Source organism: Chionomys nivalis, chromosome 1 (assembly GCF_950005125.1).
Source record: "Chionomys nivalis chromosome 1, mChiNiv1.1, whole genome shotgun sequence".
Classification (NCBI taxonomy): domain Eukaryota; kingdom Metazoa; phylum Chordata; class Mammalia; order Rodentia; family Cricetidae; genus Chionomys; species Chionomys nivalis.
The window spans coordinates 149252660-149268560 of record NC_080086.1 but is presented as its reverse complement, the minus strand read 5'-3'; the positions used below and the strand labels follow the sequence as shown (position 1 = coordinate 149268560).

Sequence of the window (15901 nt, the reverse complement as noted above, 5' to 3'; positions counted from 1 at the left end):
AGATGGGCGGGGGAAACCGGTGCCTGGAATGTGTCTGAGGGACTGGCCCCAAGAATGGATGGGAGGCCAGAACTTAAGATGGGCAGGGAGTTGGTACCTGGGGTGGGAATGGGGATCAGCACCTAGGAGACGTATTGTGGGTCTGAGTGGGCCAGTAGCTGGGCTGGACGTGGGAGTGTTGCTGCCTGGGGACTGAGGCCCTATGTTCCTGGGCAGGAGTCTGTCTTGCAGAGAACCCCTAAGAGTGCCTCACACAATCTCTCTGGTGCTCACCTCAGTTACCAACTTCCTTTGAGCTTAGGAGCAGAAGCTTGTCTTCGAGGAACAGGAGTCAGTGGCCTCCCTGGAGGTCACAGACTAGGCATCTGGAGCTGACTTGTTGATGGAGCAAGTGACAGGCAAGAAGGAGCTTAGGATCAGCGGTCCAGTCCTGGCTCTGGGGCAAGGTATCTGTGGCCCCTAGGCACACCATCTCCTTCCCTGGAATGTTCTTCTGTCTGTGAGGCAATGGCTTGGACAGCATTAACTTTGATGCTGTCCAGCCATAGGAGCAAAGCTCCTGGTTGCTTTCCCACCACTTTGTTCCGCTTCCCTCTCCCCTCTCCCTGGCAGGAGCATTCCACTGGGTACTCAGAGCTGCTGCTATTTACGGCTGGCCTGGAAACTCCATTGCACCTCCCATGCTGAGCTCCTCCTGGCTGGGGCCCAGCATTGCCTGCACAGTTCAACTTCAGCGTGGCTCAAGTCTTGCTTCTTTGGCTCCTTCTTCTAGAAACCAGCCATGCCTGGGGGAAGGAGCTCCCCTCCCCATACAAGACACCACCTGGGGTGCCTCCCCTCTGCCCCTACCTGCCAGATCTGGAGCATGCAAGCCTATTCATCCTGGAGGACCCCTCGGTCATCACCACTGCTGTGCCGTGACATGGCTCTGCAGAACGCACTGTACACTGGGGACCTGGCGAGGCTGCAGGATCTGTTCCCTCCACACAGCACAGCTGACCTGCTGCTGGAGAGCCGGGCGGCTGAGCCTCGCTGGAGCAGCCATCAGAGGGGTGAGGGGCAGCCGGGGGCCGGGAGGCCTGAGATGGGACAGGGCTGACTGCTGCAGGAACAGAGGTCCCAAGGACTGAGGGCAAGTTGAAGTCCCTAGCTGCTGTTCCCCCACACCAAACTTTCCCAACACTCTAGACCTTGGCTCAAGATAGAAGTCATGTGGGGCCCAGAATAGCTCCTGCTGGACATTGCGTCCAGGTCAGGCTCCAGCAAGGGACACAGGGCCTCTTCCCCTCTGTCTTTTCCCTCCTTTCATCCTCTCTCTATAGTCCCCTTCTCTTCCCCTCTGATCCTTTTCCCACATGCTCATGAGCTGGTCTCCAGAGGAGTGCAGGGGCCAGGGAGAGCCTCGGGGTGACAGACACTCCCTCTGCGCCAGGCTGGTGGAGAAGCCTGACAGAGAGTCTAAGGAGCACCTTGAGCCTGGCCTGGGACCTATCACCACCCGCACGGCTTCAGGACCTGTCCTTGCCTTCTGGCAGGCAGTACTGGCTGGGGATGTAGGCTCTGTCTCTCAAATCCTCGCGGACTCCAGCACTGGCCTGGCTCCAGACTCCATCTTTGATACCAGCGACCCAGAGCAATGGAGAGATTTCCGCTTCAACATCCGTGCTCTGAGTATGGGCTAGGCATGGATGGGTCTGAGTGGGAGAGGAGGGGCTTCAGACAGAGCGAGCTCCAGGTTCATCCCACCTCTGTCAGCTTCATCCCTGTGCCTGAGACAGCTCTTTACCTCTGTCCCTCTCTCCCTAGGGCTCTGGTCTCTGACGTATGAAGAGGAACTGACCACTCCATTGCATGTGGCAGCCAGTCGCGGCCACACCGAAGTTCTCCAGTTGCTGCTGAAGCGTCGAGCCAAGCCAGACAGTGCCCCTGGAGGCCGCACCGCTCTGCATGAGGCCTGTACTGCAGGTCACACGGCCTGTGTCCGCGTGCTGTTGGTGGCTGGAGCAGACCCCAACATCCCCGACCAGGATGGAAAACGCCCTCTGCATCTCTGCCGGGGCCCTGGTATCCTTGAGTGAGTGACCTCTCATGCTGGACTCCCTTTCAAGGGGGCAGGACCAGCTGGTGTGGTCAATACGCAGTCACTCCCAAGACATCCACTGGACAGTTTTCCTGCTCCTCTGGGGAAGAGTGGAGAGCTGGAGCAAGGGCCCAGCCTCATGGCCTTCCCTGAGGGCTCTGACCAGCTTTGTAATGGAGAAGATAGTATTGCTATAAATCTTTAATGTTTTCTGTTAAGCATGGTCCTGCCCTCAGGGAACCTGCTGTCCTGTAGCCAGACTACAAAGAACTGAGTTAGTCCCAGTGGGTAGAGTGGCAGGCTGGATTCCCATATCAGCATCTTGAGAGATGGGGACAGGAGGATTAGGAGTTTAAGGCCACCCTTGGCTGCACACTGAGGGAAAGGGGACTAGATTCAAGGGCTGGGAATGTGGCTCAGTGGTGGAGTACTCACTTAGGCTTCCCAGAGCCCAGGGTCCCATCCCAAGTACAACAGAGGAACGAATTTGAGTTCATAAGACAGAGATTGGCACATCTGTGTGATTCGTCTCCCATAGGGAAATATTCCTTTGCATTGGCCTAAATAATTGTGTTTTTTTTTGTTGTTGTTTTTTTTCCGAGACAGGGTTTCTCTGTAGCTTTGGTGCCTGTCCTGGAACTAGCTCTTGTAGACCAGGCTGGCCTCGAACTCACAGAGATCCGCCTGCCTTTGCCTCCCGAGTGCTGGGATTAAAGGCGTGCGCCACCACTGCCCGGCTGGCCTAAATAATTGTGACTTGAGATTCAGGACCCTGAGAGGATGAGACCCCACTTACCACTTTGTAGTCACCGTGGAATCTGAACAGAAGGGGCCTGGGAAGCCCCATACACTCAGGCTCTCCCTGCATGGCTCATGCCTTGTAGAAAGGACAAGTCATCCATGGTGTCCCCTCCTATGAACCCTGTCCCCTCGTTAAGCTCGCTCACCCCCAGAGGATTTCACGGGTTAGTCACACAGCTGAAGAAATGGTCTATACCAGCAAGGCCCAATAGAAATCTAAAATGAAGCCGGGCGGTGGTGGCGCACGCCTTTAATCCCAGCACTAGGGAGGCAGAGGCAGGCGGATCTCTGTGAGTTCGAGACCAGCCTGGTCTACAAGAGCTAGTTTCAGGACAGGCTCCAAAACCACAGAGAAACCCTGTCTCGAAAAACCAAAAAAAAAAAAAAAAAAAAAAAATGAACTGGGCAGTGGTGGCACACGCCTTTAATCCCAGCACTTGGGAGGCAGAAGCAGGCGGATCTCTGTGAGTTCGAGACCCTAAAAGTTCCTAGAAGCCCTAACAAAAAAATTAAATAGGCAATTGCAGTAAAATACATATAATATAAAAAAGTCCATGCCCGCATGGTGGAACTAGAGGGGCTCGGGGAACCAAACAAGGGTTCTATGGACAGGCAGCCAGTGCTCCTAATTGCTGAGCCTCAGCAGCGTCAGGTGCATCTCTTACTAGTGTGTAAGCCTGGGCAAGGTCCCCAGGCCTTGCAGCCTCGGTGTCCTCTGGGAGCTGGGAGTAATAGAGGACCAGGGACTGGGCCGGGCCATCAGAGGAACGTGTTCCAACCACGTGGCAGCTCGTGACTTGTTCTTTCTTTCTTTCTTTCTTTCTTTCTTTCTTTCTTTCTTTCTTTCTTTCTTTCTTTCTTTCTTTCTCTTTTCATGACAGGGTTTCTCTGTGTAACCTTGGCTGTCCTGGAACTCACTCTGTAGACCAGGCTGGCCTCAAACTCACAAAGATCTGACTGCCTTTGCCTCCCGAGTGCTGGGGTTAAAGGCCACCACCGTCCGGCATGACTTGTATTCTCATGAGGATGTAAGGAATGATTCCTGTAGAAAGAACTCAGGGTTTGTTTTGTTCTTAAAGGTTACTTTATGTGTATGTTTTGCCTACATATATGCAGGTGTACCATGTATGTGTCTGGTGCCTAAGGAGGTCAGAAGAAGACTGTAGGATTTCCTAGAACTGGAGTGTGGATGGTTGTAAGCCACCATATGGTTGCTAGGAATTGAACCTGGATTCTCTGGAGGAGCAGCCTGTGCTCCTGATTGCTGAGCCATCATTCCAGACCCTAATGGTTTGGTTTTTAAGGCCACTTTGCTGGGGCTAAAGAAATGGCTCATCAGTTAAGAGCATGTACTGCTTTTGCAGAGATCCAAGTTCGAGTCCCAGTAACCATGTCAAGTAGCTCACAACTGCCTACAGCTCCAGCTTCCATGGATCTAATGCCTTTGGGTGCATGCATACACACACACACCATTTTTAAAATAATAAAAATCAATCTTTTCAAACAAAACCCAGGAAGATGTCACCGTAGGCTGCGATGGCTGGTGCCTGTAATCTCAGAACTCTGGGGGCAGAGACCAGAGATCATCTGAGTTCAGGAGCTGGAAAGCAAGCACAGAAGATTCACTGTTGCTTCTGCCTCCTGTTTCTGGGAAAGTCGGATGGAAGGAGGGTGTAGTGCCATGAGGTCCCCAGGGTCCCCGGTGTATTTGCTGTGCTAAGACCAGAAATACAGAATTGTCGTAAAATTGGCAATGCAGAAATGCAGCATTGTTGTCCAGCCACCTTCCTCACCTACTATTTCTCCCTGCGTAGGTGTGTGGAGTTGCTCCTGAAGTTTGGGGCACACGTGGATGGTAGGTCTGAGGATGAAGAAGAGACTCCTTTGCATATAGCTGCCCGGCTTGGCCATGTGGAACTAGCAGACTTGCTTCTGAGATGGGGTGCTTGCCCTGATGCCCGCAATGCTGAAGGTTGGACCCCACTGCTGGCTGCCTGTGATGTCCGCTGTCAATCCCTCTTGGATGCTGAGGCCACCACCCACCGCTGTTTCCAACTGTGCAGCTTGCTGCTCTCAGTCGGGGCAGATGCTGATGCTGCAGACCATGACAAGCAGCGGCCCCTGCACCTGGCTTGCCGCCGTGGCCACTCGGCCGTCGTGGAGCTGCTACTGTCCTGTGGCGTCAGCGCTAATGCCATGGACTATGGGGGACATACACCTTTGCACTGTGCTCTGCAAGGTCCAGATACAGCCCTGGCCCACAGCCCTGAGCGCATGGTGCGAGCTCTACTCAACCATGGTGCTGTCCGAGTCTGGCCAGGGGCACTCCCCAAGGTACTGGGGGCATGGCTGAAGGCAGGGAAAAGGTCACTGTGGTGTGGGGACTAAGAGAGCCAGACCTGTGTCGTGTTTGCTTCTCAAAAGCAACTGGAGCGTTTGAGCAGATAGTTCTTCCATTCAACAAGAAAGTAAGACCTAAGGATAAGGAAGGGCATGTAGCAGCAGCAAGTGTGTGTTTGTGTGTGTGTGTAAACAGGTATGTGTTCATGTGTGTTCATGCACTTGAGGAAGGTGGACTGAGCACAATGGACAGAAGATCCAGGACCAATGACGGAAGCAGTCCCTGAGCTGGGGAAGGTAGAGTCTGAAGAGACCTGATATAGCAGCAGGATTAGCTGAGCAGGATGCGCCCTGGACCTGTGTGAGCCCTCCAGAGGACAGAGCTTAAATCTGCTGCTCCCCAAGGCTCAAGGGTTCTGAGCACTTGCAAAGAAGGAACACATCCCTCTGCTGTCTGAAAGTTCAGGACAGCCCCCCCCCATTGCCAGTTAGCTGTCACCACCCTCTGGAAATGCTTTTCACTGTCATCTTCCAGTTCTGTCTTATATCAGCATCCCTGAAGGGCTCTACTTGAGATGCTGGGTTAGGGTGTCCTGGGAAGGGGCTTGGTCCCATGCTTCATTGAGCTACATTGCAACATGGAGGTTGCTGGGCCTGGAGTGGGGACAGTTATTCTCAAAGGGGATATATCAAATCTAAATTGGCTTTCTGGGAGGGTGACAGCTATGGGCAGGTTCCCGCTAGCCCGGCCTTCCTCCCTAAGTCATCCCTGTTGTCCCTGCCTCTCCCCTTTGCTCACAGACCTAGCAGCATCTGTCTGGATTCCTAAGCAAGACCAAATAATTAAACAGCCCGGGAGTTCGGCAGATTGGTCTCCCCTTTGGGAAAATACAAGAAAATCAACAATTAACACTAATTAATCTCCTATTAACACCAGATAATTAGGAGACGAGCAATTCCCTGTAATCTGACTGCGGTTCTGACAGCTAATGATTTTCCCGCCAGGCGGGGACAGGAACAGGACCTGGTACAGCAGCAGACAGACATTCCAAGACCCCCACCTCTGCCCCTGCACCTGCCCCCCACCAGCCTGCTCCTGCCCTTGGCTGTCTCAGAGAGAACGGTGACCAGGAGAGTAAAGGACACCATTTGTCCCTTTCTCACAACCTGCAGCCCCTCTAGCCTTGGCTAGAGTCCCAGCCCTCCCAGCGAGGGTGACTCTGAGCCTGTCTGTGTGACACGCCAGCCTCAGCAGTTCTCTGGAAGACTGATGCGTGGGGCATGATGCTGAAGAACTGAATGCGACTCTGACTTTGACGCTTGTTTGTGAGACTGGAGGGGAATCACTGAGAGCCTTTCGCTCCCAGGCTCCTGGCGAGGCGTGTAGCCTCTGCTGAGGGGATGGGAAGGTGTGGCAGCTCAGAAGGGCAATGCCCACCAGGCAGTGCACACTGGGTTGCTCAGCCCACCAACGGCCTGCAAACCTAGCTCCCATGCAGGGCACACTGTGTGTGCAAGTCACTTCTTCCTGTGCCTGTTTCCTCACTTTAAAAAAAAATAAATAAAGTGGGTGGGGCTTCTCTACATCCTAGAGTTAGTGTGGGGACTACGGTTCACAGGTGTAACCCTAGAAGAGGGCGTGACCTCTGCACGGTGCTCAGGGTGCCTTGGCTGATGTTCTAGGATGAGGTGGATGTGTGAGAAAGCTCTTGCTAAGCTGCCAGGAGTCACACTAGTACACAGAGTCATGAGGCAAGGGAGAGGGCAAGGCCAGCTGGAGTAGCCTCAGTGAGGCTGGAGGACCACCCGGCTTCCTGGAGGTGGGACTTGGCACGGGTTCCTTGGAGAGAGGGAGGGGACAGAGCAGGCCCTTCCAGCAGAAACATACTGTAAAGTACCAGGCAGGCTAGGCTGAGCCGGCTCTAGTAAGCACTGTCCAGAGGCGACAGGAAGTGGAGGCACTGGACCCATAAAATGCTGGCTCCAGGAGCCCCTGTGCCTGAACAAGGCCCTTCCACCTGCCTTCTCGACTCACTGGTGCCCTCCTGGGAAGCAGGGGTATCCAGGTTCCTGGTGTGTGCACTGGTGTCTATGGTGGGTTAGATGAGGTTATGCGTGGAAATATTCCTCAGGGAGACAGCACTTAGCAGCTTCACTACCTCTGAGTGCTGGGATTGAAGGCATGTGCTACCATATGTGATTTTTTTTAACTTAAAACATTTTTATGTGTATGAGTATTTTGCCTACATCTTTGCCTATGCACCACATATATGCCTGGTGTCCACAGAAGCCAGGAGAGGGTGTTGGATTCCTTGGGACAGTAGTTACAATGGTTGTGAGCTGCCATGTAGATGCTGGCAAGAACAGTAAGTGCGCTTACCTTGGAGGTGTCTCTCCAGTGAGGGCTTATGTGTTTATGAGAAGGGTCTCATGTAGCCCATTTGCTTCAAGCTCTCTTTGTAGCCAAAGATGATCTTGAACTTCTGATCCTTCTGCCTCCACCTCCCCAGTACCAGGATGACTGGCCTGCACCCCACGGCAAGTTTATATGGTACTTACCATTGAGTCAAAGACTGCGTACACAGGGTGAGCCTTCTAGCACTTGAGCTATATCCCCAGCACTAGCTCTGATGTTCTTATCTGCCCAGGAGCCCACAGCCAGGCCAAGGGCTACTTTTTAGGCAGCAGAAAAGTTCAGGACCCAGTCCAGGAGAGGCAAATGGAAGGGCAGGACGGTGCCATAGTTGGGAGCCAAAGGCCACTGTGCCAGGCATGCCTGGTAGAACTGCCATCTGGCTAAGCTTCGTAACGTCTTTGTTCCTCAGTTTCCCTCACTTACAAATTGGAGACAATAACAACAATCCACATCCGGTAGAAATGAGGATTAAGGGTCCATGCCTGCAAAGTGATAGGAAAAGAATCTGCCACTAGCCATGTGACCACTAGACACACGCTCGCTGGCTTCCTGGCGCTGCTCCAACGAAATACCACTTCAGGGCTGCGCCCACCCACGACAGTTCTTGTTCCCAGTATCGAAGGCTGGAGCTCGAAATAGAGGTGCTGGCCAGACTGGTTCTTTCTGAAGGCTCCAAGGGAGGTGCACTGTACACCTCTTTCCAGCTTTGGTGATTTCCTGGTATTCCTTGGCTTGTGCCCATATGGCTCTGAGATCCTCATTTCTTCTGGCAGGCCCTGAACTTGTGATGGAGCCAAGGATGACCTTGAACTTTAAGATCTTCCTCTTTTCATCCCTGGATTCCTGGGATTGCAGGCATCACAGACCCGGTTTATGTGGTACTGGGGATCGGATCAGGGTCTCATGAATACTAGGCAAATTGTTAAACTATATCCAAGCCCTGTTCTTCATATAAGAATAACTGCCATATTCCACAGAGGCCACCCTAACAGCCATTGACTTGACTGAATCTGCGAAAGTCCTGTTTCCAAGCTGAGCATGGTGGCACAGATTTGAGATGCCAGCATTCGAGAACTAAAGTTCCTCCACTCTGGGTGACTTACCACAGCCTGTAACTCCAGTTCCATAGGGTGTGGCCTCTACAGGCACCCACAAACTAACATACACACAGAGACACAGACACATAAGGCACACCATGATAGATAGATAGATAGATAGACAGACAGACAGACAGACAGACAGATAGATTAAAAGATAGATAGATAATAAAATTTTGCCAAGCATGATGGCACACATCTTTAAGCCCAGCACTTGGGAGGCAAAGGCAGGTTGATCTCTGTGAGTTTGAGCTCAGCCTGATCTGCATAACAAGTTTGAGGTGAGCCATGGCTATATAGTGAGACCCTATCTCAATAAATAAATAAAAAGGGGCTAGAAATATGGCTCAGTCGCTAAAAAAACACTTGTTGATCTTCCAGAGACCTGGGTTTGAGTCCCAGCATCCACATGGCTGCTCACACCTCTCTCTAGTTCCAGTCCCAGGGAATCTAATGCTCCCTTTTGGCCTCCACAGACACTGTACACATGTGGTCCACAGGTGTACATACAGGCAAAACATATACATACATTCAAATAAAAATCTTTAAAATTAAATAAGCAAGTAAAAATAAAAATAGAATCAAGTAATAGGACTTCATTTTCAAATGAGGTCACACACATATCAGCCATTAGAACTTCAGTAGATTTGGGGGAGAAACTGACCCTACAACCGTCATCCAGTCATCCCACATGGCCTGATGGGATTCCCTGGTGAATCTCTTTCTCTTGCAGGTGCTAGAGTGCTGGTGCACGTCCCCACGGACCATCGAGGTCCTGATGAACACCTACTGCGTGGTGAAGCTTCCTGAGGAGGCCAGGGGCTTGGTGCCACCTGAAATCGTGCAGGTCAGTGTCCAGGACCCTGAGCACTGTGACTCAGCTTGGCCCTGAGAGACACCATTCCCCGAGGGGCAGCCTTGTCAGTCTCCCATAGAAATCGCACAGCAGCCCACTCATGTCCTAGAAAAAAACGTTCCTTCTGGAGCGAGATCTGAGAGTTTTTATGAGGTTCTCGGAGATGCTCCCAGCGGTCACCATCCTGTCCCTGCTAGAAGTGGGAGCCCGTTGTCCCAGGCTGTCCTCACCGAATCCCTCCTCCTGTCTCCAGAAGCACCATCGATTCTACTCTTCACTCTTTGCCTTGGTGAGGCAGCCCAGGTCCCTGCAGCATCTTAGCCGTTGTGCCCTCCGCTGTCACCTGAAGAGCAGTCTGCCCCGCGCGTTGCCACAGCTTCCCCTGCCATCCAGCCTGCTCCGCTACCTGCAGCTGGAGTTTGAAGATGTGCTTTACTAGGTGAGCCCTGGCTTCTGGGGACAGTTACCCTTCTTGGGGACAGGGTATGGGCAGGAGGCAGGAGAGTTGGAGGGCGGCTTCCAGGGCCATTGGAGTTCTTTGATGCCCTGCCTCTCCTTCCAGGTGTGTGCTGCCCCTAGAACAAAGCAAGCTCCCCCAAAGGGCACCTCTGCAAGTACACAAGCCAGGTCATCTTGCCAGCACAAGGTCCATCTTCAAGTCGGGAACGGGTGCCTTGATCCACACTTGAGAGAAGCAAACAGATGAGCATCCGGCTGACACTGATGCAGAGAGAGCACCTGTGCAAACCTGCATGTGCATTGGAAATCTCCAGGCTGAAGCCGTAATAATGCTGCGGATGTTGTCTTAGCACTTGGAAAGTAGAGGCAGGAGGGTGGAGAGTGACCAGATTGTGCTACTTAGTGAGACTGTCTTTAAAAGAAAATCTACAAGTTGTATGATCTGGTATTGTCTCCAACAAGTCCCCACCTTCCTTGAGGTGACTCCGGCACAAAGGATCAGGACTGGGCTGCCCCATGCGCGAGCTGTCTCACGGCTCCCCTCGGTATCCCCTCACCCTACATGAGATGAGGGAGAACTTGTCAGAGTAGGCGGCCTGAGTTGTGCAGGGAGGAGGCAGAGGCAAAGGGAAGTTGGTAGCCGGGGCTGGAAGGGATGGGAGAGCCCCTGGGGAAAGGGCTCAACATATGTGGGCTGGAAAGTAGCTCTCTGAGCACCACGCTTAAGAAAGCCACCGTTTCTACCCAGTGCCTAACCCTGTAGGTCAGGGAGCATCTCCCATTGCACGTCTGGTTCTGGCTCCTTCACTCTGCTTCTGTAGTTTTTATTCTACATAAGGGTGTTTTACCTGAATATGTGCGAATATATGTGTGCGCATAGCGCACGTCTGGTGCCCCTGGAGACCAGAAGGGGAAGTCAGATCCTCTAGAACTAGAGTCACAGATGGTCGTGAGCTGCCATGTGGGTGCTGGGAACTGAACCTAGGTCCTTAGAAAGAGCATCCAGTGCGCTTAACTGCTGAGCCATCCTTCCAGCACCTTTAATCCAATTTTTGTTGTTGTTTGTTTGTTTGTTTTGTTTTTTGAGACTGGGTTTCTCTGTAGCTTTGGTGTCTGTCCTGGAACTCACTATGTAGACCAGGTTGGCCTCGAACTCAGAGAAATCTGCCTGCCTTTGCCTCCCGAGTACTGGGATTAAAGGCATGCACCACCAGCCTGGCATTAATCCAATTCTTTAAATATAGCTTTGTGGTAGCAAGAGTGTAAAGCGGTCACTAGAGCCGGGCTCTTCTCTCAACTCTGACACCAGCTTGTTGTGGAATAAAAATCTCCCCTAGACTCAATCTCTACTTCTATAAAACGATAGACTAGGGTGCCATCGCAACAGCCAGCAGTGGGCGGGGCAGAGCACCAAGCGTGCTGTGGTCCGTGGTGTCAAGGGTCGCAGGACAGAATTCCAGGGCTTGCTGAGCACTTTCCCAGCCGCCTACAGGACTATGTGGGGCGGGGCCTGGAGGCGGGGCGAGAAGGCCGTAGAGGCAAGAGGCTGAAGGTGGGTGGACTGGCCTCTGAGTCTGGCCTTACTCACCTTGGACTGACCCACCAGCCTGGGCTTCCGTCGCCAGCACGTGGCTTGAGGACTGGCGAGTGGCCTCTGGTGTGATCAAGAGGGTCCAGGGCTTTTTTGCAACCTCAGCCATGGAAACGCCTGTATTTTGCAAGGGTAAATAGGGCCAGAAGTTGATTTCTAAGTGTTGACAGGGAACCCACAGCAGAAGGTCCTTCGCCATCCACGGGGACCTCTCTGGGAGACCCTGTCTCGTCCCTGAGATGAGGGGTTCTGGAGGATGTTCCGAGTTCATTTGTTTGCCCAAAACTACAGCGCCTCCTGTGCTCTAGCCTGGACTGGCACGAGGCTGCAGGGGGCACCGGGGCTAGCTTTCTGTCCCTACTCTGCAGAAAACGCTAGGCAGACGAGAGGAGGTTGCACATGGTACTCAGTAGAGAGACGCAGGCAAATAGTGCTGTGACAGCGCTAGGGAGTTATTTTGGATTCAGTGACAGGGAAACCTACTCTTTGAGGAGGTTGGCATTTAACATGAGATCAGAATAACAGGGAGGAGTCAGCCTGTCCGCCCGTGGGGAAAAGCAGAATAATGGGGCCACTGTCCCTCAGGCTGTTCTCTGTGAGTGGCTGGTTTGAGCTGGGCGAGCTTTGAGAATCCAGAAGGTTAGTTGGAGACTAAAGCAGCCATCCTGGAATGAGAGGCGGATACCAGCGAGCAATTTTGGAACGCTTTGGGGGGATGGATAGTGCTTGCTGAGGGACTCACCCAGCGTGCCTCACAGTTTCTTGTTTTGTTTTGTTTTTTGGCTTGAACAACTAAGTGGGTGGTGATACTGAGGTGGGTAGAGAGGTCTGTGTTAGCCAGATGAATCTGCTAGACATCTCAAGGAAGATGGGTTCAAAGGCAGGATGGACCAATGAATTTGAAACCCTGTTTCAAGAGGACCTTGCTGCCCAGAGAACAGCTGTGTGCATCCTGTTTAGGAATTCTATTTCATCCCTTTCGCACCCTGCCGGGATTAAGGTGGTAAATACAAGGTTCTGAGACATGGCCCTGCCCTCAGAGAAGTATCAATACAATCACACCGCCCTCACAGAACACACGTGGACTAGTTAGAAAACCAAGAGCAAGGTGTGCAGGGAGAGAATGATTGAGAAGGTGTGTCACAAAGGGGTGAGAGCCTCAGAGGCTCTTCTGCCATGTCTGAGGAATACTGGGTGTGAGACTCATTTTCAAGGAGCCAAGAAGGGAAGACCAGAAAGGGGATGTGGAGTGCTTGGTTTGAAGAGGCTGTGCCTCGCTTCATGTCTCGCTCCTTAGCGAATCAGCGTTAGGAAAACCCTTTCTGGGGTTAGACATCCAGACACTTGCAAGCCAGGGAGCTTCCTCCCCAGCCTCCTGGCTGGTGGTCCCGCGGGCCCAGAACCTCTCCCTGGTAATTGCTTTCCGTAATGTGTTTGCTCCAAACCAATTTCACGCCTCCGTGAGGACTCCGCCCTGCGCTGGAGTTGCGGACCTCGCTACCACCCACCTATCCGCCTGTGAACGGATGGGCTCGCACATACCACAGAGTCAACATAACAGATACTCAGAATTCGAGAACCCTGACATAATAAAGATGCATATACCTACATGCGTGCATGCTAGACTTTAAGATACTCGTGTACCCGCACCGAAGCCCGCGCTCACTGTGGAGTAAGAAGTGCTTTGAAGCTTGTACCTCTTGCCCGGTTCTAGTTTCTTTGCACTCGACGCCTCTCTTGACTAACGCCAGGGGGCGCTGCGGCGCTCCGCGGCTCCCTCGGTGTGACTGCAGTTGCGTCCTAGTGCCACCAGAGGGTTCTCGCGGACAGAAGCCGACGTGGCCCTCAGGTCCAATCGGAGATATGGACCTGTTGACTTTGGCTTTAGAACACTTTGTTTATTTTTTGTGTCCTAGGTGCAACTGCCAGCACATGAAGTAGAGGACAGAAGGTGAGGTCTAACAGAGACCAAGCAGAGAGGGTAAATCAAACTATTTAGACACTTGTAGAGGAGCATGCCTGCAGGGGGAATCTCGGAGTTTGAGACCAGTCTGGTCTATATAGCAAGAACTAGGTCAGCCAGGCCACATAAGCCCTAGGTTGTTTGTTTGTTTGTTTGTTTTGTTTTCTTCCGAGACAAGGTTCCACTGTGAGGTCCTGGCAGTCCTGGAACTCACTCTGGCCTCGAACTCATAGACATCCACCTGCCTTTGCTTCTGGGATTTAAGACATGTGCCAACGCCCCACCTTCCCGCAAGCCCTGTTTTTAAAAACCAAGTAAGTAAATAATCACATTTAAGATTATATTTCCAACAAAGAAATGAAAGCAAGCAAAACACAAATTCCTGTGCCTAGCATTTTCCAAAGCTCTGCATGGTGAGAGCGGGCCACCTCAGAGTTCATGCACAGCTCCATTTTTTTTATTTTATTATTTATTTTAATGTTTTTTAGATTTTTGTTTATATGAGTGAGTGTTGGACCTGCATATGCATTTGTGCCCCACGCTCAGTGCATGCCTGGTGCCCAGAGGTTTGAGGAGGGAGTCAGATTCCCTGGTACTGAAGTTACCAAAGGCTGAGAGCTGCCACGTGGGTGCTGGGAACAGAACCCGCGTCCTCTGGAAGAGCAGCCACTGCTCCTTAAGGGCTGAACCATCTCTATAGCTCCCTGGCTCCATTGCAGGAAAGATCAGGTACTAGAAGTTCGGGAATTCCATGGCAAAGTCCCCATTTTCTGCTGGTAAAGAGCCAGTTTTGTTCAGATTCAGTGGCTTTGATGGCAACCGTGTCTGTCCTTGGTCTAAAGTGCTTCTGACTGGGTGGAAGATGAGTCCATTCTCTCTTGGGCAGATACACTCTTCCTTTACTCCTTGCAGCAAGAACTCATTTTGGAAGACTCATTCTTCTTCAGATCCATGTAAGCCTTGCTTCCTAAGCAGCTCAGATAATTGCTCCCTCTTGCAGACAGAAAAGCTAAGTCAGAGGTGCCAGAGCCATGTGGCTCAGGGAGGGCCAGAACTGGCCTCCAAGTTTCTTTTTAAATCTCCAGCAATGCTTTCCCATTTGCTGTGTGGTCTCAGCTCCACCCAGAAAGCAAGGGCAGAGACAGAAATTGGGCTGCAGCAGTCACCCCTGAGCATGTGATCCTAGCTGCTGAACATCAAAGACCGGAGCAGCCACTCCTCATGACCCCAGCGGGGCAAGGGACTGATTGAAGATATAAATGGGCTACAGAGCTCAATATCTGGCTCACCTGCCAGGTCAATACAAAGTCCCTGAGGTGTCACTTAGCTCATCACTTCTGAGTGGGCTGCCCACTGGGACTCATCGGTACCAAAATATAAACCTCCACCTCCTTGCAGGCTTGAGTGGGGAGTAGAGTGCTCTGAGGGTCAGTGCTACACGATAAGCTCCTGGCTTGAGACGGGTGACACACATTTCTGAGACCAGAAGGTCTTTACCCGCTAGTCCCTGAGACTGTGATGTGTTCTGTGTTCACAGAGAATGGCCGGCTTGCTTGTATTCACTGTCAGAGCTTTGGGACAGAGGTATTTCAACATATGTCCTTTTGAGCTTTTGAAATTTTGTTCTATGCGATGTTATTACCTATGCAAAAAATGGATGCAATTACTTTTAAAAATGGCTCTTCTCCGTGTGTTATTTGATTGGTGCAGAAGCTACTCATACAGCTTTAATTGCTGTAATTGTAGCTCAAAGTTCCCTCCATAATTCATCAAGTCAATAAGCCTCTATTATGTATCCAACACTGTAAAGCCATCAAACCAAGTACTTGACCTCTCCCTTCTGAAGTACATTATGCTTTTGAAATCTGGTCTTCATTATCAGCGCCGTGGAGGGCTTGGTTAACTTAACCAAGAATTGTTTGGAAGACTGTCTTCAGCCAGTGGTGTATTCTGGTTCTTGATTGTGAGCTGGGGGCTCCCAGACTTAGCCAAAGCACCTCTTCTTTCTCCAAGGTGGCATCTTCTCCCCAGTCTTGTCTGTAGTCTTCATTGGCAGCATGGAGAACCCCAAGTCTATCAGGGCTGCATAGAAACAACACCATCTTCCATTTGCTTCTCCGGTGAATTTTCGTGAAGGTGTAACCTCCCTCTCCCTTCCCTTCCACTCACAGGGTCTCACTGTGTGGCCCTGGCTGATTTGGCCTTGGGTTCAGACTGGCCTAGAACTTGCTGTATAGCTGCCGATGACGTTGAACTCCTGAGGCTCCTGCCTCTGCTTCCCCGGCTGAGAACATCACC

At 51.9% G+C, this 15901-nt stretch overlaps 1 protein-coding gene across 2 annotated transcripts; it reads left to right on the top strand.

Annotated features, from left to right (window-relative positions):
* The first annotated feature begins 1268 nt into the window (after positions 1 to 1268).
* Asb10 (ankyrin repeat and SOCS box containing 10) lies at positions 1269 to 11373 on the top strand. Of its 2 annotated transcripts, none has more exons than XM_057777555.1 (6): positions 1269 to 1671; positions 1807 to 2074; positions 4696 to 5215; positions 9468 to 9581; positions 9889 to 10029; positions 10153 to 11373. In XM_057777555.1, the coding sequence occupies exons 1-5, from the start codon at positions 1356 to 1358 to the stop codon at positions 10027 to 10029; spliced, it is 1359 nt and encodes a 452-aa protein (XP_057633538.1). In that variant the 5' UTR covers positions 1269 to 1355; the 3' UTR covers positions 10153 to 11373. The 2 variants fall into 2 exon arrangements, with proteins under 2 accessions (XP_057633538.1, XP_057633532.1); XM_057777549.1 differs by having other exon boundaries at positions 9844 to 10029.
* The last annotated feature ends 4528 nt before the right edge of the window (positions 11374 to 15901 follow it).